The sequence below is a fragment of the Psittacula echo genome (genome assembly GCF_963264785.1).
Source record: "Psittacula echo genome assembly, chromosome: 3".
NCBI lineage: Eukaryota > Metazoa > Chordata > Aves > Psittaciformes > Psittacidae > Psittacula > Psittacula echo.
Window position 1 is genome coordinate 34,692,556 of NC_137736.1, and position 27,633 is coordinate 34,720,188.

General features: G+C 42.3%; 2 protein-coding genes across 7 annotated transcripts in view; one reads left to right on the forward strand and one right to left on the reverse strand.

The window, feature by feature from the left end:
* On the reverse strand, positions 1–27,307 carry WDR4 (WDR4 tRNA N7-guanosine methyltransferase non-catalytic subunit; the record flags this gene model as incomplete). Of its 5 annotated transcripts, XR_013956445.1 has the most annotated exons (12): positions 1–714; positions 4,198–4,444; positions 6,983–7,052; positions 7,938–8,121; positions 9,608–9,672; positions 18,816–18,914; positions 20,221–20,281; positions 22,347–22,459; positions 23,072–23,228; positions 25,349–25,495; positions 26,338–26,400; positions 27,174–27,307. XR_013956445.1 is itself a non-coding variant. In XM_080613478.1 (11 exons), 11 exons carry the CDS (start codon positions 27,305–27,307, stop codon positions 4,266–4,268), a joined length of 1,272 nt encoding a protein of 423 aa, XP_080469604.1. In that variant the 3' UTR covers positions 3,428–4,265. The 5 variants fall into 5 exon arrangements, 4 of the variants coding, with proteins under 4 accessions (XP_080469604.1, XP_080469606.1, XP_080469605.1 ...); XM_080613478.1 differs by lacking the exon at positions 1–714 and having other exon boundaries at positions 3,428–4,444; XM_080613480.1 differs by lacking the exons at positions 1–714; positions 27,174–27,307 and adding an exon at positions 26,680–27,129 and having other exon boundaries at positions 3,428–4,444.
* Positions 27,293–27,633, forward strand: part of NDUFV3 (NADH:ubiquinone oxidoreductase subunit V3) — a 10,637-nt gene continuing 10,296 nt past the window's right edge. Inside the window, exon 1 of one of the 2 annotated variants that reach the window (XM_080613477.1) lies at positions 27,293–27,508. In XM_080613477.1, coding sequence (XP_080469603.1) covers positions 27,362–27,508 — 147 coding nt within the window. In that variant the 5' untranslated portion in view covers positions 27,293–27,361. The remainder of the gene's footprint in view (positions 27,509–27,633) is intronic. The other variant, XM_080613475.1, reaches the window with a different exon arrangement.

A 27,633-nucleotide genomic window follows, 5' to 3' on the forward strand; every position in this document is an offset into this window, starting at 1 on the left:
TTTAAGAAAAGAACATTTTACTTTATATAGTAAATTTGCTGTCAAAGTTTTGTTAAAAATGTAAGGGCTGTTCTAAAGCATGCTGATGGGGCACATTTATTAGGATTCTTCCTGCTGGGACAGATAAAAGGTCACTGTTCCAACAACATCTTGCTGAAGGGCTTTCAGTGAAGTCCCAGTAACAGGAGTAGGAAGTATAAGTTTTGGTTTAAAATGCTACAGAAAAGAAACCCTTCCTCTGCTTTTTTAGATGGTCAGTGCTCAGGAGAGAAGCAGGGGAGCCAAACAATTAACACAAAGAAGCCTAGCACAGTGTGGGGTGAACTTAGGTGGCCTACAAATACCCCTTGCAATCATTTGAGAGTTCCCAGTTCTGCAATAAAATTACTCCCTAGTTGACCCATCCCCATTTTGCTGGGCACACATACATGCTTCAGTCCAAGTCCAGAAAATAAACACAAGCAAGCAACATCGGGTTGGACCACTAGAGATGAATAGCTCAAATACCAGGGAAAGGAGAGTTGTCTTCCTCTGTAGCAGCAGTATTCACTTCTTTTTAATGATTTGCGTGTGTCTGACCATTTTCCAGTCAAGGTGTAGGAACTCTGCAATGGATTTAGACCTTCCAGCAAGTTTCCTTTCTCTGATCACTTTTCACAGACCACTTCAAAGCAGTCCATAGACACGCAGGGGCTCACAGCGTTAGCTCAGGAACTGTGTGCACAGAAAAGAAAACATGAAATGGAATCGGAAAGGAAAGCTTGCAGGAAAAAGAACAAACAGGCCTGAATTATCTGCCAGATAGCACATCCCATGTCACTCCCTGACACCATGATCGGTCATGAGTTCAAGCGCTGGAAGAAAGTCTGGGTTTCTTCCAGGACAGCAGGAAGGGTGAGGATCACAGGAGCACTCCACAGCCAGGAAAGATCACTGCTGAGATCTATCCTGCACTGCAAAAGTGGCTGGGGATAAATATTGCTTGGGGATAAGAAATTACATGGCAGTCTCTTATCCTTTGGAAGTGTAACAGTATCAGCGTTCATGCTAAAACCCCATATAGGATCTGGGATCAACCCAGTGACAGCAGTTACCTGTCCTGTGCTCAGAGGATTTTCCTCCTCTGTGACTAAATGATTTTGTTTATGCACATGGACTCATAACACACAACATCAAAGCTAATGAAAAGAAGGCAGGGCTGGGCAGAAGCCTCTGTGGTGAGCAGGAGTGTCATAGGGAACAGGCCCTGCAGGAGAGGCATGCTAGAGCCTCCAGCATCCCTCGCATGCTCAGGCAACAGCAACAGAGCAATTCTTGGGACCAGCCCTCAAGATCTCAGAGGGCCTGGCTAAAATAATGATTTGATGACACAAGAGACCTGCCTTTAGCTCATACCACCATCTCAAAAACAAGGTCACCTCGTGACATGCAGAAATGATCCAGTACAAACTCGGGCTGCAGATTCCAACTTGTTCACAAATGTTGCAAGATTCACACTGGGTAAAGAATCAATTCTTCACCAACAGCTAGCAAAAAAACCCACTAGTTGGAGTGTTTTCCTCTGTCCTGTCCAGTTCACAAGCAGTGCAAGCACTGTCCTGTTTCTGGCAAGACAGTACTACTGAACTTGTACACGACCAAACTCCTCACTTGGACAACCACAAAGCTATACACCCTGGGGCTGGGGTTTCCTTAATTGCTTCCCCAACTGCTTTCCCTAGAGCCCCCTCTTAAATTAGATGAATACAAGAACCACAAAGTTTTAACGGCCACCATCATACAGCAGGTACCTCAATCTCCCAAGTCACCACTCTCACCCATATCATAAAGTATTTCAGATGGCAATTTCTCACCCTTTCTTGAGGACCAAGAAAAATATGCATCACCAATGTCATACCAGTGTACTGTACCAGAGTCAAAAGCTTTTCACCTTACACATGCAACTGTTCTTCACAAGACTGAAATTACAGGGTTCCTTAATCCTGGATTCTCATCAGCATGGGATGTAGGTTAACTACCAGGAAATCTGTTGAGCTCCATTACTGACATTCAACATCTTCTGTTGGAGGAGAGGCTACAAACTGTCAGCAGACCAAGCTCACATCTGCATTTCAGCTCCAAGTTTAAGCCTTTTACCACATCCCCAGCCTAAATATAGAAAAGCATTTGCTCCATTTATTGACATCCCATATGTATGCATATCCAATGATGTTCTGCAGAAATAATTGCTTCTAATGCAGCATAGCTAAGGACAGACACCACCTTCTTAGAGTAAGGAGAACACCATATGTATGAGAACACGATCATCAACAGTACAAGTCAGGACTATCCAAGCCAACTTCTGGGAAACAGCAAGGACTCCATATAGCACAAGAGCCTTCAGGCACTCAGGTGGACCTCACACTAGGCTAGATCTTTGCCACGAAAGCCAGTAAGCCACTCCACCAGGCCAGCCTGGTAGTTCAGGCAGTCTCTTGAAAGACAAAGTCAGCTCAAAAGCATCTGCTCCAATTATGTAAAGCCAGGTCTGTTTATCTCAGCACTCTCTAATAAAAGGTTATTGCACCCAAGGGGGGTAGAACTGCTCACCCACACATACCCTCTTCTTCTCTGTCCAAGACCTAGAGTAATCCAAGAGCACTCAATTGATTCAGTGATATCTGAACAAGATGCTTCAGATCCCTGATAGGTAGATATTGAACAGAGGGGGCTGAATTGCTATACGAGATCACAATCTCTGTGGCTATGACACCACATTCTTACATTATGTAACTATACACATAGTAGAAACTACTTCACCTTTTATTCTTGTCAAGGAAGCTCCTGCCAGAATTAGGACTTTTAACCAGAACTGACAATACCACTCCTGACACTTTACAATTTTTGTCCAAAGAGAGCTTTGCCAAGGCAGATTCTTTACTTAGAATGAATCACCAAAATCAGACCCTGGAGCTGAAGCACTGGCTCTGTACTAATACACCCAACACTCTAATCTTATGGGGTCGCTTCCAAACAGAAGAAATATGAAAATCCATGTGACATCCTACAGCATGAGAAAGACTTGTGGCCTCTGAGACACATGATAAGGACAAGACTGCAATTTTGAGTGGACATAAACAGCAAGTTCCGCTTCACTGCTGAACACTTGATGTTCTCAAAACGAGTTACATCTCAACAATGCCTTCTAGAATAACTAAAATTTGAGTACAGAATGTTTAAGTGTCCAGATACTCCACAGAGGACAACTATAAAGAGACCTAGAAAACTACTCATGGTTCATCGGTTAATTCTGAGTACTTTTAATGGATTGTACAGATTCCTAGACCTGATTTTATGAAGTACATTATATTCCATATAGACGTGATGCCACCTGGTAGATGAATGCATATCTTCTGCCCTGTGATGAAGCAACAAGTGATCCAATAAGGCTCCTACTGATAAAAAGATGTATTTCTTGGGTAACTGCAACATGCAAAAAAGCAGAATGCAGTCCAAGTTCTGCTCATAGGCCTCTCAAATAATTTTCACAGACACACTAGGATCATATTGCAATAGAAGGACATTCCAGTAACACAAAGTTGACAGACACATTTTACTTTCTGGGATATAAAAATCTATTTTCATACTTCTTCCTATAGAAATATGCCACAAGTGAAAAGAGATTAATTAGAAGCTTCCATATAAAAGGAAAGTAAAGGGTAAAAACAGAGATGATGATGTCTCAGCTAAAGCCATATAAAAGCAAGGTAAAGGGTAAAAACAGAGATAACGATGTCTCAGCTAAAACCTTCCTTATGCAGCAAGAATTTTTCCTGCATTCCCTCCCCCATAGCCAAGTACACCAAGCTAGTTACATTAACTAATAGGCCTTTTAAATAGCTTAAAAGAAAAAGAAAACAAACAAACAAAAAAAAAAATCACATCAACTTTAATCAGCATAATTCTACCTCAAGAAGAAAGCCTGAACACAGTAGGCAAAAAGAAAATCCCGTTTCAAAGAAAATACTATCTCAAGGATTTACATATCATGCATTAGAGATTTCTAGAACTGAAGCGCTAACACCTGCATGCTGCTAGAAGCTTAGGCATATCGTAAATGCATTATCTGCTGCAAGCAGGATATTGGCCTATCACGCTAACTGAAAACCCAAATCTGAATAAAAGGGTAAACCAGTCTTCTTCCATAATTCATTTTACATTTAAAACCAGTCCACAGTTGGATCAGTTCCTTTCAGCATGGCAAAAGTTGTAAGCCAAAAAGAGTATCATAGTGATGATTCTTCAGCCTTCATCTTTTTTGTTTGTCCATTTGCACCATGTTGCAGATCCTGCCTCTTCTTTTTCTTCCGCTGTAACTTTTCCTCTTTCTTCTGTAGGTAGGTGTCCATGTCCTCAAATGAAGCCTTGTAGAGATTGCTGTAGTAGCTCTCTGCACCAACAAAACCTACAATCAGGCAAAGCAACAACACAAGACAAGTGTTGATTCTCTTAATGGTCTCATCAACTACTTCCTGTACTGCAATTCTGGATAGTGGCATTTCAACTCATTTACTGTGGTCCTATCCACTTCATTAAATACCAGCATTTACACTGTGTAAGCCTGGTTTGTGTTGGTAAGCTTCTGTTCAGCATCCACACAGTTAAGCATAACCTTCACTTTTAAGCTAAAAAATTCATACACACACAAGCATCTGACATTGACGCAATGAGTACACACAGCTCTCCTTACACGTAGGACATCTGCAGACTTCAAGACTTCTGTTTTTAAAACAACTGCTGTTGCATCTTATTGTTAGACATCCCACTGAGTTGTTCCCCAAGATCTAAGCACCGCAAAGGTGTACGCTACCTAACTGTGCTTCTCTCCTAGACTTCTCTCCATGAATATTAACTTAAAAGAAACCCAAAGAAGTAGAATTCAAATAGTGACGTCCTACAGCACATATGCATTTTCTAAGCATTCACTCCCAGTTTTGTTACACCTTCCGTGAATTCAGCGTAATATTCATCACACCATCTCCAACACTAAGTTTAGACAAGTTTAACAGGGAGCTAACTGCTATTTAAATACCCCAATCAGATTGTTTCTGCAGAGAACAGAGAACTGGACTAGCTGGCTACGTCCAAATTTCTAAACGGTATCTGATAAAGTCAGCGACCTCTAGGTCTCTCTGTATTCCTGCATTTTCCCACTTTCCAAAGTTCTTGATATTAAAGGATAAATGGAAGGCAATCCAGTATTTGCCAGGGTTCGTTCCTGAAGCTGGTGTGCTACTTTACAGTAATATACATGCAGCATCCCCTGTTTCTTGGAAGACAAACAAAACAACTTTTCCTTGCTGGAGCACAGCAAAGGGCATGCTTTTACTTTTGAGGGTCTTATGTAACCAATTTAGTTGTTGGCTTTTGGCCCTAGAATAAATTGTGTCCTCTCAGTTTGAACATCCATGCCACTCTCTCCTTGATCAGTCTGCACTAAATCTTGCTCTGTCTTTTTCTGACATCAGTTATTAGAGAAAGTCAAACTGTTCAACAAGTACTTCAAGACTGACCTATGTGTCATAAATCCTACAAAATCAGCAATCAGGTGAAACAAGTTTATAAAATGACTATATGCAGGCATTAAGACTGGGTTAAACAATATAATGATCACCTTTTTTAAAATGAGTAGCTACCTTTTCAAGCACTAATTATGCAGCGGAATAAGTGCTCATCAAATGAACCTCCCGTTACTAATTAACAATAACAGACACTGTCATCTGAGCAGTAGTCCCCCTTTCCCAGCTGCAGATGTAGCCAGCTACCACGTTTCACAGCATTTGCTACGCCGTCTCACTACACTCAGAACCTTTTCCCCCCGCCTGCTCTTTTTACTTCTCTGTTGTAAGTATGAGGTCTCATTTTCACTCAAGACCTTACACTTCTAATTATCTGCCTGGCTGTAACTACCAAGACTGCAACATCTACATGCAAACAGTCTCTCTTCCAAAGCAGTACCTGACTTCCTCTTAGATTTCAAAGACTATATCAACTTAATGACAACTTAATGACATCTACCCCCTAAACCATCCAATACTAAATATTAAGGAGACTTTACATTAGACTGCAAATTCCTGCAACTTTTCTATCTTTACATATGATCAGAAGGAAAAGACCTCAGGACCAAGGGGAACTGTAATGCCTTTTTTAAGAAAGGTTCCTAGTCTCCTAGCAAAGTACAGGAAAGAAATTTCAATTAATCAACTCTCAATACATAATGAGACATCCACTAGCACATGCTGCTACCCTGCAGCCACCACTGCCATAATTTCAGCTTCTAAATAAAGTTAGGTGTTGGTTTGGGTTTTTTTTTTAAATACAAAAAATCCTAGAACCATAGGGTGCTTCTGAATTAGTATTTTTCTGCCAGAGACTGGGGGTGGGGCAGGAATCAAGAACAAAATGAATGAACCCTGATACCAAGCAATTTCATCTGGGATACCATCCAGGGTCACACCCTCCAGCTACAGCAAGTTCCACATAATCTGCCTTGCCAAGTTGGACCCAAATGGCCCATTTTTACAGGAAAGCTGCTCCTCCCATGGCTATTCCATTCTTACTATCTCCCCTGTACTTCTGATAAAGTGTCTTGCGAGGTAAGGACAAGATGACAAACAACAATATTCGATATTACAGCAGTAAGACAGACTCCAGCTGCTCTGTCATAGGCTGTTTACATACATCCCTGTGATAAGTTCTCTTTGCAAAAGAGTTATAATGCTACAATTCACATCTAAATACCCACATCATTTTTGATAACAGTAACCTGAACACACTTCATGATCTGCACTAACCTCCATACCAGACAGAGCTTGAAACTGAGAAAACTGAAAGACTGACTTCAACAGCCACCTGAACTGACCTGAACTCTCATCTTGCTCCTAAATTTTATGCTTTAGCTGTAAAAACTGCGTTTCCTGAACCTTTAGGCCAGATTTCTCACCTTCAAACACCACCCAGTTGTCTTTAAGATATTTTGTCATCTTCTGTAATCCCTTGTCATCAGTTACAGCCTGGGAAAAGAAGCGACACTCTTTATTATTCCCAAAATATCATGCAATCTCATGTTTCACAACACACTGAAAATGCAGCTCTCAGAGGAGTACAGTGAAAAGGAAAGCAAGCGTAAACCCTCCAAGATCTCTTTTAGGCTCCTTTTTTCCAGGACTGCAATAGAAAGTCGCAGTCTGAGAACATGTGTTCTGCTGAGGAAGTTTTGCAGCTTGAAGGAAGAGAAAACGGATTCCCATTTATTACTCTGTGAGGAAAAGGAATACCACAAGGGGACACATAATGGTCAAAAAAAGATACTTAGAAGGTTCATTTGAAACCATTTCACAACTATACCATAATTAGCTAGGGACTTACAAAGCTAAAAAACGAGCTTCCAGTTGTTGAATAGGCTATTACAGAGAACTTGACAGCACATCCCTCAATTCTGACTCCCTGTTCTCAGTGAAAAAAGAATCCCCTTAATGGTCCCAGAATGCCTAGTCCCCAAAGGCAGGCATAGGGAATGCTGTGTGGAAAGCATTCCTAAGCAAACCGCAAAGGGATTTTGGTGGGGTTTTCTTTAACAACTCAGGTGTAGCACATAGAAAGCACAAACAATGGTTGAAAGTGCAGGGTACAGTGGCTGACAACCGCTCTACTTGATCCTGCTACACCAGATGTTGGCTTTATCAGAGAAGAGACTAGTATTTGTAAAAAGCCCTCAGCAGCTTTGCATTATATGCAGAAGAGAAGTAGAATGAGATGTGTATCTATGACTTTTACTCTATCTCAAGACATAGAGAAGTGTGCCACTTAGCTTTCACAGAACATAGTTTATTCCATTTTTGTTATGGCCTCAAGACAACACAAAATATTCAGGACGTTAGCATAAAAAAAGTTTTCACCTGCCACTGTCCATCACATGGTCTATACAACTGAAGAGGAGCTTCACTGTCTTCCTGCAACATCCATAGTTCTCCTGTTTCCTCAAATGCAATGTCCCAACCTTTATGTTTCAGAGAGATTTGCTGCTTGTAAACAAGCTGCTTGGCAACGGCATCAAGCTGAAAGATGTAGACTGTGGGAATACTTTTGAAAGGAAAAACTTAATTACCATTATTACTGAATCCACCTACAGCCATTACTTGTACAGCAAACTACAAACACCCACTCTAATTCCAAACAGAGCTGAAGCAAGGCCATTAGGAATTGCAAAAAATACCCAAGCACTTCAAGTGCAGCTTGCTTATATGATTTTAGGCAGAAGCTGTAAATATCTAACACACCAAATGTATTTTCAAGTGTTATATGAATGAAAAAGCAGACAACTGTCTTTTCTTGAAAAAAAAAAGTAGTAAAGGGAATTTCATACGGTTTACTAAGGATTTATATAAGGAGTGCTGCATCATGGGCACAGCGGCCTACAGAGCTTCACTTGAAGGAATATATAGCTGAGCACTACTGAAAACAAAGGAAAAGTAAAGGAACTATGTGCCAGGGAAGGGAGGAGAGAATGAGAGGGACAGGAAACCTTGACATGGCTGAAGGACAGCCATGCACTCATCTCTATCTCTCCCTTCAGCACTCATTCCTCTAGCAAACACAGCCCCTATGTACAGAGCTTCCTAATCTCTCTCAGACAGGTCCCCAGTGTGCCAAGGCAGAACAGCTCAGTCCTCTCCCAGGTGTTTTACCAGGTCCACATGACAGCACCATTTAGAAATGCTGGGCCATGAAGCTGGAAATAAAAGCCTGACGCAGAGCATGGAGAGGCCCCCGGGCTAAGTCACATTGGCGCAAACCTCAGCTAACATGGCTCCCCCTTCCAGGGCCAGTTTGGATGGCCATGCAGAAGGGAAGCAACTTAGGCTCCTTGCTCTGGCAAAGAGCAAATCCACTGAGGGGACAGCTTGCCAATTTCATTGTACAGGCAGCTCTGGCAATTGCTCCCTTTCCTGTTGGCAAGCTTTGTCAGGAAGAACAGCTTCCTTGGCAGGCTTAAGATGCTGTTGGAGAGGTGAAGAGGGCTTGTCCATCCCTACAAGACATTTCCCTGCCAGCTTAAACCCTTCACCTCCTGAGCACTCTCTCCTTACACAACACATACATTTGAACCCAAAAGTCAGTGTAGCCCACCCCCAAAATTTTAAACTGAAGCAGTGTTGAGGTTTTGAACCCATTTACGGGAGCAGAATATAGTAGCAGAATTTTGGCCACTGCATCACTGCAGCACCCTAAACAAAACACAACACAAAACACATGGGTCAAGCACAGCAATTTAGGGAGACACCCTGAGCACAAACCAGGGCTCACATGCATCCTAGCCTTGCATTTCCTCCTGTGAAGGAAAGGTATCACAAAGTCTGCAAAACTCAACTATGCTGGGTAACCCTTGCACTCACCTCTGAACTCAGACCAAGTACAATGAGGACTCACAGGCATGCCTGGGATGCCTGAAGATCCACAGTACCAAGTACTGCGAGCTAGGGGAGAGTTAGAGCAGCCAACAGGGAAAGCTGCTCTTGCCTTTGCAAGAAGCTGCAACAATTTGACCCAGTATTTCATTTATTCTTACCAGTCAAATAGAATGGCAACAAAACCACCTTGACAGCAGTAGGTTATTCTTGACACAGTGTATTTCTATTAGGAAAAGAAAAAGAAACATCCTTGTAAGTTAAGACCATTCACAGGCAGAAAATTCACATTCCATTTCATGTCTTGGCCTTTAAAATTTAGCAGGTGTGTTAATTTACAGCAAGTAAAGCAGCATAATTACCTTTAAACTACAGTCAAGTATATTTTTGTACCAGTGTTTGCTGTTTGATAGGTTTTAGTGAAGTACTCTTAACAGACAAACTAACAGCTGAAGGAAAAGTATGCCACCCTCAAACATCCTCTCCTGCAATGCTAATGGCAAACTATCAACATTAAGCCTGCTCAGCCAGGATATCACACTAGCAACTTACAGATTATAAACATAAGCCATTAGCTGCTTTTAAAAAAAGGAGATAGTGATGCATAGCTAATATCCTTGCTGCATTGTCTCCTTTTTCAACATGTTTCTGGGTGAAGCCACACCACTTAACAGAAAACATGTTCTGAAGAACAAGGCAAGTCTGCCAGAGGCCATTTTCCTCATTAAAAAACAAAACAACACAACAACAACAACAAAAACCAAAACAACACCACAAAAAAATCCCTCCTACAACAACAACAAAAAAATACTGGCACCACACTCCCAATTTAGAAGATACCTTGTTTTATCTGTCTGGGAGAGAATTAGAGAAAAACCTTTGCTGCACAAACCATACTACTTGAAATATTCTGTAACTGATTGAGGCTCTTTGAGTGGGAAGAACTTGGGAGGAGCAGGGAAAGTGCAAGAAGATGCCCTAGGGTGCTTTTACAAAAGTGTCTGTTATATAATGTGAAAGACAAAACTGCAAAGGCAAAAGACTGGCTCTCAAGCATATTTTAGAAGCAGTGACAACCAGCACTTCCGATTAGTATAATCCTCCCACTAGAGACGTAGTTACTTATTCCCTATAGGGCAGGGAAAATACATCATCTTGATGCTCTGCTGGCAGAATTCAGATGCCTCCTTAAGTCCCTCTTGAGCTCTCGCCTCAAAAAAATAAAAATCCATTGTGTCATACTATCTCAAGCAAGAACAGCAGCATGCACAAACTTTTCACTCATGTACTTGACTGCATGTTTGGACAGAAGAGGAGCCCTTTACGAAAAAGGTTATTAAAAGGGTGATGTTTCAGAGCTCTTGGGAAACACATGGGTCTAGTCTCTTGCTACTCTGCAGAAACAGTAAGTTGTTAATCCATATTTAGCATAAGGACCCAGGACCCTTGTTTCACACGGACATAAAAAAATGCTTACAGTTCCAAATGCCAGGTAGGATAAGTGGACTGAATCAGAAAGGCTTTCTGTAGATAATACATCTAAATGTAGTTACTGCAGTATGGAGCCATTTACACCACGGCTTTATGAGTAGAAGTGACAGCTCTTACTGTAAAACACCAGTGGGTTTTTTAGGCATTTAAGGGAACAAGCCAAAATAAATATATATAAACCTCAAACCTGAGGCAATTATTTCTCGTAACAAAGCTCTGCCTCTCTGTCTGTGTCATGACAAACATGCAGGGTAAATCAGTGATGGGAAGAGCCCACCTACACAGCTGAGTGCTTTGTCAGAGAGACAAAGGGTTCTGTGAACTTGAGGTACACAGCAGCTCTCCTCCACCCTCACTGGGGGAGGGAGGAGGAGGCTTTTTTGATTTGAACCAAGTGCTATTCTCAGCGGGACAGAGACTAGAAAGGGCATCTTCTTTGCAAGCATCTTCTTTCCATGTGTGGGTAAGTCAACTATAAGCACAGCGAATGCAAGCCCCAGAGCAGTATCTTGTTCCAGGACAAGCCTATGAAATCAGTTAACTTCAAGAAAGGCTGTAAGAGCTGTCTGTGATAAACAAATAAACAGTTCACTTGATACTCTCTGAACTTATTCAGCATTTATGACACTTATCAGCCTGCCAACACATTAAAATTAACTTCTGATATCAACTCTGAGAAGGAGTGACCCTATGAAAAATTAACGTACTGGACTACTGAGGTAGAGTTGTGCAGTTCATGTTCTGGACTTTAAACAAACTTCTGCTGTCAAGAGGACTGCATGAGGTGAAAGCTCCAAAGCAGGAAAAATATAGCACTATGAATTTAGAGAATTACTCTCATTCAAGTGGGAAAATGAACTGAGGATCTGCAATCCATCAACTGAAACCACTGCTACACTGCTCAAAAATACTCCTATGTTCCCCAAACAGACATATAAATTCATCATCTGCCAAGCAAAATAACCCACATTTATGTGCTCACATGACACACCATTACTGGTGATTCCATTATCATTGTGCTTCAAGTTGTGTTTCAAGCTTCACTGCATTCACAGCAGTTATCAATGGTAAAAATGAAATGCAAAGCAAAAGAAAAGGAAAAAACACTTAAATCCCCATCTCATCTCTGGTTGCCAGTCATTTGCAGACAGCATGCTAATTACAACCTAAAAAGTGCTGACTCAAGAGATTGTTCACTTAAATTCAGCCTATAAATGTCACTCTAGGTTGTGAAGATGATCTTTGATACACCTGGATGTGTAGCACGGCTGAATACTACCACCAGACGTCATCTCTGGCATTTCTAGAACTATGATGTCAGCAAAACACAAGTCTCCTTTTCCCTCTGGTCCTGTTGATCATAGGGAAAGTACATATTCACAGCTGTGTAGCGATACAACACAAAGGTGGCAATGCACCACATTAAGGTCTAAATCTGTCATTTATCTATCTGCAATTGCTGGGACATGATGCCTGATCTCTGTTCCAAGTATATACAAATTCTAGAGGCCAACTGAGTCTCCTGCACCTCTCAAGCATCATGCAAATTTAGTGCCATCAGAGACAGATTTTGGAATGCTTGTAAGAGTAAGCAATTAGCAGAATTTTGTAGATTAAAGCAACAGGCAAGCCTGAGGCTTCCAAGACCACTGTTAGGAGAGGCATATGGCAGTGGATAGAAGAACTGCAAAACACTGCAGGAATACAGTTTATTAACTGCTGTGTTATATTTATTAACCCACAGTTGTGGCTTTTCCCCTTCTGTCATTGCTCACTCACACCAAGGTAAAGATGCTACAGTGACTCCTCAAACAGTCAAAAAGCACTCCAAATTTCTATGAAAGACTCCATCATAAAGAGTATCCTACGGAAGGCACCTTATCAAGTGTGTTAAGAGACAAGGCAAGTATTACTAAACTACATTCAGAAGTCCTCAAAAACACTCTTAGAGAGATGGAGATTATTTTTAAATCAATTCCTGCTTGCAGCAACAAGGGTTTCTTTTCCTCTAACCTCAGTTAGTTTATCCAATGCTACAATCGAGGTCTATTATATAGTTTAGTATTATTTTTTACAAACTTGTAAACAATGGAGTTAGGATTCAGTGTGAGATCAAACAATTTACACGCAAGCTATCTTACTAAATGCTAAGCTAGTCTAAGCAACAAGTAGCATTTTTAAAATTAATATTAGGATTCCCCATTTCACAGCTAGATCCTTACTAGTCCTTGATGATCCAATAAAGCTAGAAGTCAAAGTATTTTAACACAAAACCATTTTTCCCTCCAACAGAAATGCCTTGCTGATACAAGGGGGCTTGATATAAGAAACGCTAGCGCCTGGAAGGCTGTGGAATTTAGGGGCCCCACTAAACATAAATTGCCTTCTACATACCATTCTTCTGCCCATCCTCCTTATCAGTTGACCCATCCTCCTTACCATTCTTCTCCTTCTCCTCACCACATCTACATATCAGTTGGCCCATTCTACTGTTCCTTCTCATTCTTCTCTACTTATCAGTTAATCCAAAGACAGACAGATATGGCTGGTTTCAGCTACTTGTGTAATCACTGGGGCATCCAGATGTGACAAAGGTGAAAAGTTTAAGAAGAGGAAGACTCGTTTACTTCATCTTGAAGACCCCTGCCCACAAGAGGAAGACTCATTTACTTCATCCTGAGACCCTCACCCATGACCTCGGGGAGGCACTGCGCATGTGCAAAGGACCTTTTAGCTCATTATAATACGAAGCGGGGATAGATCATGAATATGTATAGGCGTGTAACTTTGGAGGATAAATGTAGCGGGAAAACGACACTGAGGTGTGCATACTTTGAAGGAGCGATCCCGATGCACCTCAGCGCTGAATAAAAGCATACCTACTTTACAACTTTTACGAGTTGTGGAGTCTCTCCGCGTATCAATTTGGCGAGCCAGGCAGGAGATCGTCTGTTCGACTGCAGGATCGGCTGAGGGGCGGATATCCTAGGCGCCCCAGGCCACTTGCCTGGAGGAGCTCCGCTTCTTGCCCGCTCACTGCAGGAACAGACAACAACCTGTGCAGGCTGCGGAAAACGGTATGCTTAGAATCTGTAATTTTTGGGGCCTATAGGTCGTAATTTGGGGGCCTATAAGTCGTACGCGTGGCCCGGGGCTGCTGGTAAGGCGTGCAGAGACGTCTGGCGCACAGCGAAGTTCCCCTTGGTAGGTAGGGCTTGCAAGCAAGGGGCTCGTCGACCGATAGAGCGGCTGCTAGCGATCCTGAGAGCGGATCGGGCGAGTCCGGGTTTTCGCTGCATCCCAAGTTTTGGGAGCCAGGACGGACCTGCTAAGGGAAGCAGGTGAAGGGTAGGCGAACCCACCAGGTCTCCGCTGCATCTCAAGTTTTGGGAGCCAGGACGGACCTGCTACCATAGAAGCAGGAGAAGGGTAAGCGGAACCACAGTGTGAGTGTGTGGGATCCCGTGTGTAAGTGTTTGTGTGTGATTGAGACGTAGCATAGCTACGAAGCGAGTGTGGAGTCCTGATCCGCGGTTCCGTGTCTCCGCGAGGAGAGCGGCCGGAGGTGGACGAAGCGTCTATGTTTGTCTGCCCTGTGTGTATTGTCTGTGTCAGTCCTGTAAGCAGCAAAGCAGCCGGAGCTGCCCTGGGTGTCAGCATAAGCCGGAGCTGCCCAAAACTGTCCTGTGTGGTTTTTTCTGTGTGTGTAGCAGCCGGAGTTGCCGGAAGTGCCCTGTGTGTTTTGTTTGTGTGTAACATAGCAACCGGAGCAGCCGGAGCTGCCCTGTGTGTCGTGCGTCAGTTCCGTCAGCAACATAGCAGCCGGAGCTGCCGGAGCCGTCCTGTGTGTCTTGTCTGTGTGTAACCATTAAGCGGCATAGAAAGTGGGGGAGGGTCCGGCTACCCCTCCCGCAGTGGATAGCTTTACGCCAAATAGCAGAACTCGAGCCTCTAATAAGATATGCAGAATGTGCATCTAGATACAAGAACGAGGGGTTTCCCTGTGTGCCCTGTGGGAGTGTAACTGTATATTACAGGTGGTATTTCACGTGGATATTGTGGCAGTGCTCTCGGTGTAAATTCCACTTTTACAGCCACTCAGGGTACCAGTGGGGGGGCGGATATTGCTCGGGGTGTCTTACGAAACTCTGGCGGGGGGGGGGAAATTATAGTCTCCCAATCGGTTATTCTTTGGGACCAGAAATAAAACGATTACTTTGTGGAGTAAGCCACAAAGTCCCGGAGGACCTCCGGGAAGTTAGAAAGGGAAAACTGGGAAAGGATTTGTAAAAAAGAGTATCAGAGGAATTTGAGGAGGCGTGGTTAAAAAGAAGAAGATAAAATGGGAACAAACCAAAGTAAGGAAATATTACAAGAGAACCCTAATTAAGTACTGTAATCAATGGTGGCCTCTCTATAAATTAGAAGATGGGGCGAAGTGGCCACTTAATGGGACATTGGATTATAATATTATGTTACAACTAATGTTATTTTTTAAGAAGGGAAGGGAAGTGAGATGAAATATGAAGTATGCAGATACGTTTTCGCTTTAAGAAACCACCCGGAGTGACAGATGCAATGCAAAATTAATATAGCTCCGCCAGATCCCTTAAATTGGGCTTTGGAAAAGGACAGGGAGAAACGGAAAGTTAAGATGGAGAGATGTTGTTCAGGTTGTGATACTGGGGAAATGATGTTTAAAGTTAAAAATCAGTAATCAGGTAGATAGATAGGAAAATTATGTATCACAAGTACCTCCAAGAGGAGCAGCCTCTATATCTGTCCTATCAGATATTGATAAGGAGGAAGAGATTGCTGTCACTGGCAACAAGCAGCAGATTCACATTCAGAGTTAAGAAGGGGTTAAACCAGAAGTGCTGCTGCAGAGGCAGGCATCTGGAGCGCCTGCAGAGCAGGGCGAGCAACCGTGAGAAAAAAAAAAAAAAAAAAAAAAAAAAAAAAAGGAAAACAAAGGGGGAAAGGAGGGGAGCTCGGGTAGCTCCTGTGTACATAATACACAACCTGGAGATTATGTGTATATAAAATCTTTCAGACCCACAGGAAAAGAAGAAGATCTCGAACCAAGGTGGAAAGGGCCGTGAAATTAAAACTAACTCACGAAAGATAGAGTGTTCCATGGAAACACTAATATCTGGCTCACATGGACAAACAAGACTGGGGCTACTGATTTCTGTTTTGACCTTGGCACGGGTGGGAAATCCTTTTCAAACATGCTTAATTGGTGTACCATACTTGAGCCCCTTTGATTTTCGGGGATGGGTAAAGGAAAGGGATGACTCGATTCTAAATTTTACCACAGTAACCGAAATGGTCAAAAGGGCTCGAGGAACCAGTTGGATAATTGCATCAGCCCAATCCCGATGCAAGAATTCCAACTCCTGGGATCTGACAGAACCAATCAGCGCTGCATAACTTTTAGTACATGGTCAAACGAGTTACAATACAATGACAAAATACCCAAAGCTCTACCCCCAGGATATTTCTTGATATGTGGAGACCATGCATGGCCAGGAATTCCTTCCAAACCTTTTGGGGGACCATGTTATCTAGGTAAATTGTCCCTGTTTGCAGCCTCCAAAAGACATTTAGTCCAAGAAGCAGCCTCCGTAGAAGCTTAGAATTGTTGGAGGCGGACTGGATAAATGGCTAAATAGCCTAGGAATTACTAGATGGTTCAAGGACATACTTAAACAAGGTCTTCTAATCTTAGTGATAGTATTATTCATTTTAATGATTGTACCGTGTGTAATACAATATATATTGAAGCTATTCCATAAATCAATAGAAGGAACATGGATAGCTCTGTCGTAAATAATAATCATAAAATAGTAAAAGAATTTACTCACTTTATAGAAAAGGGGGGACTGATACAAGGGGGCTTGATATAAGAAACGCTAGCGCCTGGAAGGCTGTGGAATTTAGGGGCCCCACTAAACATAAATTGCCTTCTACATACCATTCTTCTGCCCATCCTCCTTATCAGTTGACCCATCCTCCTTACCATTCTTCTCCTTCTCCTCACCACATCTACATATCAGTTGGCCCATTCTACTGTTCCTTCTCATTCTTCTCTACTTATCAGTTAATCCAAAGACAGACAGATATGGCTGGTTTCAGCTACTTGTGTAATCACTGGGGCATCCAGATGTGACAAAGGTGAAAAGTTTAAGAAGAGGAAGACTCGTTTACTTCATCTTGAAGACCCCTGCCCACAAGAGGAAGACTCATTTACTTCATCCTGAGACCCTCACCCATGACCTCGGGGAGGCACTGCGCATGTGCAAAGGACCTTTTAGCTCATTATAATACGAAGCGGGGATAGATCATGAATATGTATAGGCGTGTAACTTTGGAGGATAAATGTAGCGGGAAAACGACACTGAGGTGTGCATACTTTGAAGGAGCGATCCCGATGCACCTCAGCGCTGAATAAAAGCATACCTACTTTACAACTTTTACGAGTTGTGGAGTCTCTCCGCGTATCATTGCAACATTACTTCAGACATGGATTTAGTGGCTATCAAATCACGTTGTTTCAACAAAGCAGTCTCATTAGGTACTTTTGAACACAAAGATAAAACACTTTGGCTTTGAAACTCCCCAAGCTGCTTATTTCCAGAAGTAATTTTGCAGATTTGCCTCAATCTTCATACTCCCCTCCCCATTCAAATCCTGCCGCACCCAGAGTGTAAGAGGATACCAGCTAGATGGGCTTGTGTTCTAATTTGGCAAACCCCCATTTTTTGCTAGTGAAAAACATGAGCAGTACCTACTTCAAAGATTTAAAGCATCAGACTCAAGTTGATATGCTTTAAAGCACACCTGAGGCAGAGACCTCTCATAAAACAGGTGTGCTTTAAAATATATTTTCAAGTTCAGGAGCAGGTTAAATTGTCCGTACAGATACTAACTTGAGTTCCTACTAACAGGAACTCTAGGCCTCAAATAAGATTCCCATTTTGAATGCTGTGATATAAGTAGCAGCTGCCTTTCTGGGCTTATGTACAGACAAAAGTTGCACATAATTACTCCCACACAAAGAACAACTTGCTGATGTCTTCTGCACAGAAAAAAAATGCTGGAATTGTCAAGTTTGTCCCTAGGGGCTTGGTTCCAGGGACAAGAATGAATGCTGTTTCACTGCTAATAGGGTTGTATGCCAGTTTACGTGACAAGAAAGAACAAAACCAAAGATCGAGTACTACCAGAACCACTGCTCACATTAGATTAGCATCACAAATCACAGTAGCACCCCAAAGGCTATATGATGCCACTCATCTACAGGTTGCAAGCTAAGAAGAACTAAGAAGAGAGGGTGTTCAGTTTTCACATAGAGCTCATATTAATTTTGAACACTGTCCAGCTTCAGAACAACCCAAAGGAACAAGCCCAGTGCTTTGTCTCCACAGGGCAGTACCACTGCAGGTCACTGGTTACAAACATTACAAAACTTCTTTTTGCTCAGCTAAATTGCAACTTTAACACTTGAAATTCTAAGTTGGAGTTTTGTTGGTTTTGATTTTTTTTATTGTTCGAATCTTTAGATCTTTCCAGTGTTACAAGGTATTTTCTAGCTAAGAGACTAAAGTACCAGTGGTTTTGGAAAAAATTTCAAGTGAAGCTTTGTCCAGTGTGCAGAGCATTTGGGAAGAATTACAAACAACTGCTTTTGGTCACCACTTGGTACTTCTTAGAAATGCACACAAGTCACAGGAATGGATTTCAGGAACCTTGTTCCTCTCCTGAAATCCCAGGTCTCATGTAACTTCCAAACCCACCACCAGAAAAGAGGCACTCCTAACAAAATGCAACAAACATATTAGGAGTCACAAGAATCAGGAGGATAGCAGGGCATACCTGGTCAGTTTTGGCTGACTCAGTCCCACAGATGCTACTTAGATGACAGCAATACACCTCTTCACCACTTTTGTATTCCCAGAGTCTCAGAGTTGAATCCTGAACAGACGGAAGGGGACAAAAGCATATTACTAACATCACCTCAGGCAAAGAGAGGCTGCTTGTGGCCTTCAGCTACATCCTATTTCTCTGAAGAGCTTCCCACATTAAGACCTCAAATTGCAGATAAAGCATTTTAATTAACATAATTATACCCCTCTATTCTAAATTATTCAATCATGCTAACTTTAATTCTCCTTTTGAAGTGGAAATTGTGTAGCTGGAGGAGTGCATTTTAAGTCTGTCTCAAATAGCAAAGCAACATATGTCCTCAGCATTTTAATGGCAATTCTTCCAGGTTGCCCTTCTCTGCCATTACTCTTGTTATCACCCAATTTCTCATTTGATTTAGTAATCTCCTGGAAAGAAGCTAAACACCTCTCTGGAAAAACAGTCCTCAGAGAGCGTTTGCTAAGAATAAATACAGTCACATACAGCACTAATGCTAGAGTTGTTTAAAGAATTATCACAGAATCACAGAATTAGAAGAACAAGAGACAAGAGCCATAGGGTAGCAAGAGCAGCAGCTGAAGCCAAATGCTAAGAATTACTACAATCTTCACATCTTCACAGAAAACATCATTTCCTATGCAGTTTTGGTAGTCTGGGAAAACAAAGCACACTGTTTCCCTTCTTTTAGACCAACTTCATCTACTCACTGTACAGGTCTGGCATGACAGCAGAATGTCATCAATTTAAGAAAAGAGCTGGGGAGAGGGAGGGGGAGGGAGAGTAGGAAACACTTCTTCAGTCCTCATCCAAGCATTGTGTAGCACTGCACTGCAATCTCTACACAACATGGATGCACTATGAGGACATACAGGCAAGAATATAATTAGGAGCAAGTCCCACAAAGGAAAACAAGCGGGAGGGTTTAAAGGGAACAACTTTATCATCTTAAAAGCTCTAAGAAAATCTAAGGCCATTCATTTTCAAGACACTCATCATGGCAGGCTGGTGTAATACCTATTCACTTCAAAGTTTTTTAATAGTCCAAAGATTAAAGTTTGTGCTTCAAAGCAAGAATTAATGATGAAGAAACACTAAGGACTTTGTGATTTCTCCATTCCAAAGATCTTATGAAGCTAGCCTTGCTATAAGCACAGTAAATGGCTTTTATATTATCTACCAATAGAATGGTTAACACTGAACAGAAAGCTGAGAAAGGGGGAAGAGAGAGGTCATGCTGCAAATCATGGAAATTATACCAAGTATCTCAAGGAACTAGGGGAAACACAAGCAAACAATGGTTTTAAAGTCTAAACTTCCAAGAAAAATACTTTTTTGAAGAAACTGCCATACATACCCCAGAAGCTGACAACAGCAGATCAGGATAGTTGGGTATTACAAATATTTTGCTTACAAACCTAAAGGGAAAGAAGTCAAAAGTTGAAAACTCTTGCATGACACTCTGGTCTTTAAACACACACAGTATATGAAAACACCAATTTCAAAGAGAACCTTATAATAAACATTCTGCACATCAAGCTAATGAGGAGGAAGAAAAAATGTGTCTACAGTACTTAATACAATGTATATATACTACACATTCTACTGACTTTCTACTTAATAGAAAACAGTATTTCCCCATCTGCCCTCAAGGAATTCTCCTGACTTCCTCCTGCCCAAGAACATTACTATTTAGACCAAAAAACACCACTGGAGACAGATTTACCCACGTAGCATGTTCCCCTTTCTCTTTTCTATGTGAATACTTGTAAAAAAGGAGTCTCCATCTTCTTTGTAGCCACCCTTTAAGTACTGGAATATGGTGGAAGGTCTCCTCCCTAAGTCTTCTTTTTGTCAGGCTGAACAAACCCAGTTCTCTCAGTGTTTCCTCATATGCAGGCTTCCCAGTCCTTTAATCATCTTTGTAGCCCCTCTCTGGACTTTCTCCAGCCTGTCCAAAGCTCCAACTGGGATCCAAGTGGGGACCAAAACTGGACACAGTATTCCAGATGCAGCCTGACAAATGCTGAGTGGGATAATGACATCTTTATCTCTCCTGGTGATGTAACCCAGCATCATGTTGGCTTTTAAAACACAACAGATGCTTTTAAAACACAATGATGACCCATACAAAACTGACCTGATCAAAGACTATTTAGGTCTTTAATGTTAGTCTCTTGCTTTTATACTATGCCAGTTCTGCAGGTTAGACTACAAAATGATCTTATTAAAATCAGACTGACACTCCAAATTAATCTGTATCCTAAATGCTTTATTAAAACACCTAGGTGGGCCTATTTATATAGATTGCTACCCATATCTCAAGTTCCCCAGTCACACTGGCTTTCTTTCACTCCCGTTTCCAATATAGTGAGTGGACTGCACCATGTTGCATCATCTTACAGAAGAATGTGCCTAGAAGAGTGTTTTTATACCCAAGTAACTCAGCAGCCCCACAAGCAGAATTAGGTACATTCTCCACCCTGTGCAGGGTCATGCCTAAGGAAGAACCTTCACTTGAGGATCGAGGAGAAAGAAAAGATCATCTTTCCCATTTTATCCAGAGTGAACCATGCATTTTATTAGACTTGACAACACAGCAGCACATCATATTTCTACAGGGATATCCCTATGATCCACCTTCCACAAATCCTTCTACTTGCCTTTGAGTTCTTGCCCATAGCAATAGAACTAATCTCAAAAAACACACCACATTAAAAAGCAGGATTCCTTGATCTACCTTATGGGACCATTCTGCAGCCCCTAGCTCCCTGCAGTCTCATGTCCAGGCAAGAAAGAGTGCTCTCTCTTTTGTGTCGATACAGATGTGGTTTTATTGTATGACCACAGAACCTCCAAGTTTGACCTCAGCATTGAGATGCTATTAGTGTCTGTTCAAATCACAAATACTTCCTAAAATTTCCCTTCCTAAGACTGAAGGTAGGCTTCATCCTGAACTAACAATCTCCAGGCTGTGGAGTCTCTTAGGGCCAGCAGATCAAGGGAGGTAATCTGCCCACCTGCTCTGCTGAGTAGAGATTACTGGATACAGTAATCCCCAGTACAGTAGATTACTGGATACAGTAATCCCCACCTGGATTACTGTATCCAGCTCTAGAGTCCTTAATATAAAACATGGACCTGTTTGAGCAGATTCAGACTAGATACAAGGAAGACATTTTTTATACTGAAGGTGGTGAAACACTGGCAGATTGCCCCAGAAAGGTGGCACATGCCCTATTCCTGGAAACATTCAAGGCAAGGCTGGATGTGGTTCTGCACAACCTGATCTAGCTGAGGATGTCCCTGCTCATTGCAAGACGGTTGGCTGATGACTGTTAAAGGTCCCTTCCAACCCAAACCATTCTATGATTCTAACTTAGATCTAGCTATTGTTTAATATGATCCGAGAAGACAATAATTTCATCCACTGACGCACAGTGAAAAGCTGCATGCAGTAACCTTTGCACACAACGAACTTACTCTCTGTGCCCCAGACAGAACGATACAATATAATAAGGAGCCTTTGCCAAGCTGATTCTGATCTTCTCATCTCTGTCTGCAGTTAAGATGTATCGGTCATCAGGACTCAGCGTCTGTTGGTGAAGGGAAGGAAAGATTTGGTGCCTAGTAATTCAATGCTTGTTTTAATATAATTCTTCCTAACTGGGAGAAAAAAAAGATAAGCAGTAAACTATCTGTTTCTTCTGACTCTGAATGGCAGGTGCAAACATTAAGCCACACTTTTTTACCGACAATGGAAGTACAAATATTATGATAGTGACTTTCTCATTTAGTAAGACAAGTGACACTGACTACAATGTCCAGTGAAAAGACAGTGAGCTGCAACAGTACAGGTGGAAGTTCCACTGCATCTTAAAAAGAAACAAACTTACACGTTGAAGAGCTCAACCAACATGCCAGACTGGGTGAATTCCCATATACCCATATATTCCCATCACCAAGTCTTCTGTGACAGCACCATGAAGACTTTCTGAACACTCACACTCCAAGAATACATAACCCTTTGGTAAGCCTGTTTCCTTACCAAACTCTGCAGACACAAACTCAGCACGAAGAAATCTAGACCATATACTTCACTTACATAAAAAAGAGCTCCCAAATCTGGGACAAGAGCAACAATGAAAGATCCAAACACAAGCAGGAATGAAGGACTGTACACTAACTACACAGAGGCAAATACTTACAACATCCAGTAGCAGAGACAAGTGACCCAGCTCAAGTTTTCCATCTGCTTGGGGTTCTGTTATTGAGTAAGAATAGACGTCACCAGACTTGTCTGCAACCAGAATCTTATCCTCTGCAGCTGTAATAACCAGGGAAGTGCATCTCCTAGTCACGCACCTGAAAGAAAAACAGCACAGTTTGAACAGCTCTGGATGGCACCTACAGCAAGTCTAGATTCAGACCCAATTAAACAGACCAAGAGACAAAAAGCTCTCAAATGCAACATTCTTGAAATGGCAGCAGTGAGAATAATGTTAAGGGAGGGTATGGGCCAAAACAGCCCTTTTGAGACCTATTAAATGACTAAACTATGTACTAAGCAAACAGCAGGGGGGTGGGAGAAAAAAGAGAGAGACCATTAAAACTGCATGCCTGCACTTTGCTTAGGTACTTCCTCAACTGAGTATTTCGTCTAGGCAGCCTGCCAGTACTCTACAGAAAGCTGGCAGACTTTCTTACACTCTCCACAATAAAAATAGAAGTTAAACACATAGAAAATAATGTAGCAGTTCTCCTAGTAAGTACTTTGCAGCAAGACATCTAGAAATTGTGCTGAAACTATTTATCCAGTTGACAATTTTTACCATAAAAGGAAGCTCTCCTTTATGAGCCTCACAGGCTCTTCCTCCTTGCGTCCAGAGTCAGTGAGCCACAGCCTCAGGATACCTTGTCCATGCAAAGCCCTGAACTTGAACACTGTTTTCCCAGTTTTCTTACAACTTTTCAGATAAATGTAAGAACCATGTAAGTTAGAAAACAAGTTTTAAAAAAGGTTTAATCACTCAAGTCTGAAGAATGCTTCTGCAACTTAACAGCCACTGTTAGTACTGTTATTTTTTGTTTTTCATAACACCTCTTTTCCAAACCCCTCTATGTCTTATGTGTTAACACAGGACTGTGGACACCAGGAATCATAGGGAATGAACATTTCCATTCACCTACTGTAAAATGTGGTGACCACCTGGAGGCAACAGAACAATACGCTGTACTTCAGGTAGGAAGACAGAATTGTAATAGTTTTTAGTGACTTTACAATGGACCAAGGAGAAAACATATAGGACAAGAATGCCTACTGACACATTCCAGGCTCAGGCAACACAGTTTTAAAATAGGTTACCTTGCCAGCAAGAAAAAGTCTTGCACCAAGTTCCTTGTACTGCCTTTAATATTAAGCACAAAGATTCAAAAGCTCCTCATCTGAAACAAGCTGACTACAAAAGCATCACATGGAAACCTTTATACAGCTTGCCACAAAACACCAATGCAAGTTACATAGCTCAACTTTGGAATTCTTTTTTTCATGCAAAGGCTTTGTTGCCTGTATTCCCAGTTACCTAACAAGAGGTAATGACATCCCCAAAAAATGCAGCTGTCGTCCTGATTGATCTTTCACCCGAAAACTGAAATATCAAACAATTATCCGATGGTGTATTACGAGCAAGACATACAAGGCAGAGCAGCAGGGAAAACAGAAAGCAGAATGAACAGAAATTTGCCCTCTCTGGTTTTGTCAGTGATTATTTACTCACTACAACATTGGTTAACCCACCAAAGGTCCATCATATACCCTTCACAGAGCCAAGCTGACAGGGACTCCATTTTCTTTTGCAACCAGGGCCTCACATTTGTTAGAGATCACCAGAAACAGAGACATCACATGCTGAGGCACTTTCTCAGTAAGTCCTTCATGGTCTTCTTACTTTACAGACAATTGTCACAAGCAGCATCAGATAATTTGAAACTGGAGGACCTCTAGTGGACAGCTACAGACTGTCTTCAAAGAAGACTGAAAGACAATTGCCAGCATCTCTAAAGATGTGCTTTTAAGAGATTTCTCAAACTCTCCAAAACATCTGTTCTGCCAAATCAACAGAAATGGACAGTGCACTCATTAAACTTGTCAGTATCACTCTTACAGGCCCACCTTAATGTTCACGAGGCGTACGTAAAGTTTCAGGTCTTAAAACGCAAATACTGTCTTTCGGAATAAGAAAAGAGACTATCCTTTTTTTGGCCAACAACAGAAACATATGCAATTCCATTCTTGGTGTGGGGCATAGTATGCATCACTTCCTGACAAATATCTTTGAATTCCCAAGAACATTAAATTTGTTTGAGCAAGTACAAGTTAAAAAAAAAGGAAGCTTACTGATAACAAATTGCAACATCGCAAGTACTACTAAATTAACCAGCCATAACTCTGTAACAAAGTGACATGCAACACCCTGCTTCCTTACCTGATGCTAACACATTCCCAAAAAGGCTTCGTATGGAACAGAATCAGACGTTTGTTGTCATCTGTTAAAGCAAAATAATCTCCTGAGGGGGAGAAGGCAAAAGCTAGGATGTCATCACTTCCTTTATCTGTCTGTTTTCCATCCTGCCTAATAGAGAGAAGAGGAACCACAGTTCACAACCTGAGAGTTACTGAAATCCTTAAGAGAAGGTTGCTGTCACACCACCAAGGAGCATGAAGAACAAAGTACAGCTATAAAAGTTTTATTTGTGGTTAAAATGTTGGAGCAACTTGAACAGTAATGCAAAGAAAAACACCAAGAAAAAGGAAACTGATACAAACACTAAGTCTGTATTGTTACCTGCTAAAAAACAAACGAACAACACTCCCTAAAAAAACAAACAATGAAACAAAACCAACACTAGGGTTTGTGCTAGCAGATCTTTATATAAATTTCAGAGAAAATAGTGAAATTGGATACAGGATAAACAATGTCCAATGGTTGAACTTAAACCAAGAAAAAGACTTTTTCCAGGTTTTGAAATCTCATGACTTACAGAACAGACCTGAAGGATGAGTTATGTAAATGGTTTGTGGTTTTTTTTCTAACTTCGATGGTCTAATAAAAAATGCAGCATTTTTCCACAGATATATTGATTGAGAACAGCCATACAGAATCATTGATTAAACTACTATAGTTTCTCTAAACAAGAAAAAGGCGTAGCCACTTCTCTGGGATGGAAAAGAAACAAAAAAATAATATATATATTCACCAGGGTTAGCAAAAACACCATCACCTGATAGAGGTGTCATTCCATTAATTTCTTTTCTCATCTTATAATTTCATCATCTTATTATTTTTACCATTACTTTTATCATCTTATTGTTTTTATCATCTCTCTTATGTTATTATTTCATCATGATCACATAATCTCGGGAGAAGATGCACCCTCTAAGAAAACAGCAGATTACCTAAGCAGATTTTCTCACCCTTGATTTCCTAAGGTGGGCTTCTCCGCGTTGACGCAGTCGAACATGAAGAGACCATCATCACTGCAAACAAAAAAGCAAGACTAAAAACACTGGAACTAGAACAACCATGAGCTTAACTATGAATAGCGGCAACTATTTGTAACGCACTATTATTATCTTCCTATTTCTGCAACGTGCAGAAACCTCTGCCGAATGGGCTCCCAACGAGCTACAGAAACAGAAGTTTAAAACCTTGGATCGCACACACATACCAAAAAGAAATTCTGAACTGTTGACAAAGTAACCATGTATTCTGCATATTGGAGAGGTTTAGACTGGATATTAGAAAAAATTGCTCACAGAGAGGGTGCTCAGGCATTGGAACAGGCTTTCCAGGAAAATGGTGGAATCACTGTCCCTGGAAGTGTTTAAAAACTGCAGATGAGGCCCTTAGGGCCACGGTTTAGCGGTGGTCTTGGCAGTCCTGGGGTAATGGTTGAACTTGATGACCTTAAAGGTGCCTTCCAACCTAGTTGATTGTTACTTTCGTCAAACTCGACACATTTGCCACTAGCATTCACCCATCTGTAGGTGCACAGTCGTGCCAGAAAATCGACAAGACTATAAAGCTCAGAAGCGGCATTTCAGTAACAGCAAAGTCTGCCGAGGAGCGCCCCAAGGCCTGCGCCTGGCTGTGCAGGACTCTCCCGAGCGGCAGCATTGGAACAACCTGCACTCTCCCACCATCTCCCCCAGCTGCCACCGGGAAAAGCCCCGTCATCCCCTGCAGGGGGGGATGCAGCGGGCCGGCCTCTACTGCTCAGATGCACATCCCCCCAAGCCCCGGCACTGACCCGGGCTCCCTGTACGGCGCCGCCAGGAGCTTCCCGCTGCCGCTGGCAGCCATCAACGCCCCACGGAGCGCCAGCGCCGGGCCGGGGCTGCGCCGCCGACCCCCGCCGCCGCCGCCGCCGCCATCACCCTCCATGCGTCAACACCGCCACGTGCGGGGCGCAGAGTACCGGCGTCACTGCCCGGGGCGATGACGTTTCAGACCGTGCCGCGCCTGCGCGGTAGGGGAAGATTGTGTGAGGGAGCGTCTGTCACGATTCCGGTAGCTGCTTCCGGGGCTAGCTCCAACATGGCCGCTCCTTCGCTGCTGGGCCGCGGGCGGACGGTAAGCCGCAAGGTAACTGGTAGGGAGGGAACCGGATGGGGTAGGGGGAGAGGGGCACGGAGGAACTGGGGTTGCTCGGTAGCACAAGCCCCGCCGCGCACCCTCCTCTCCCCCGGCCCGGGGGGGAAGGGAGTGCG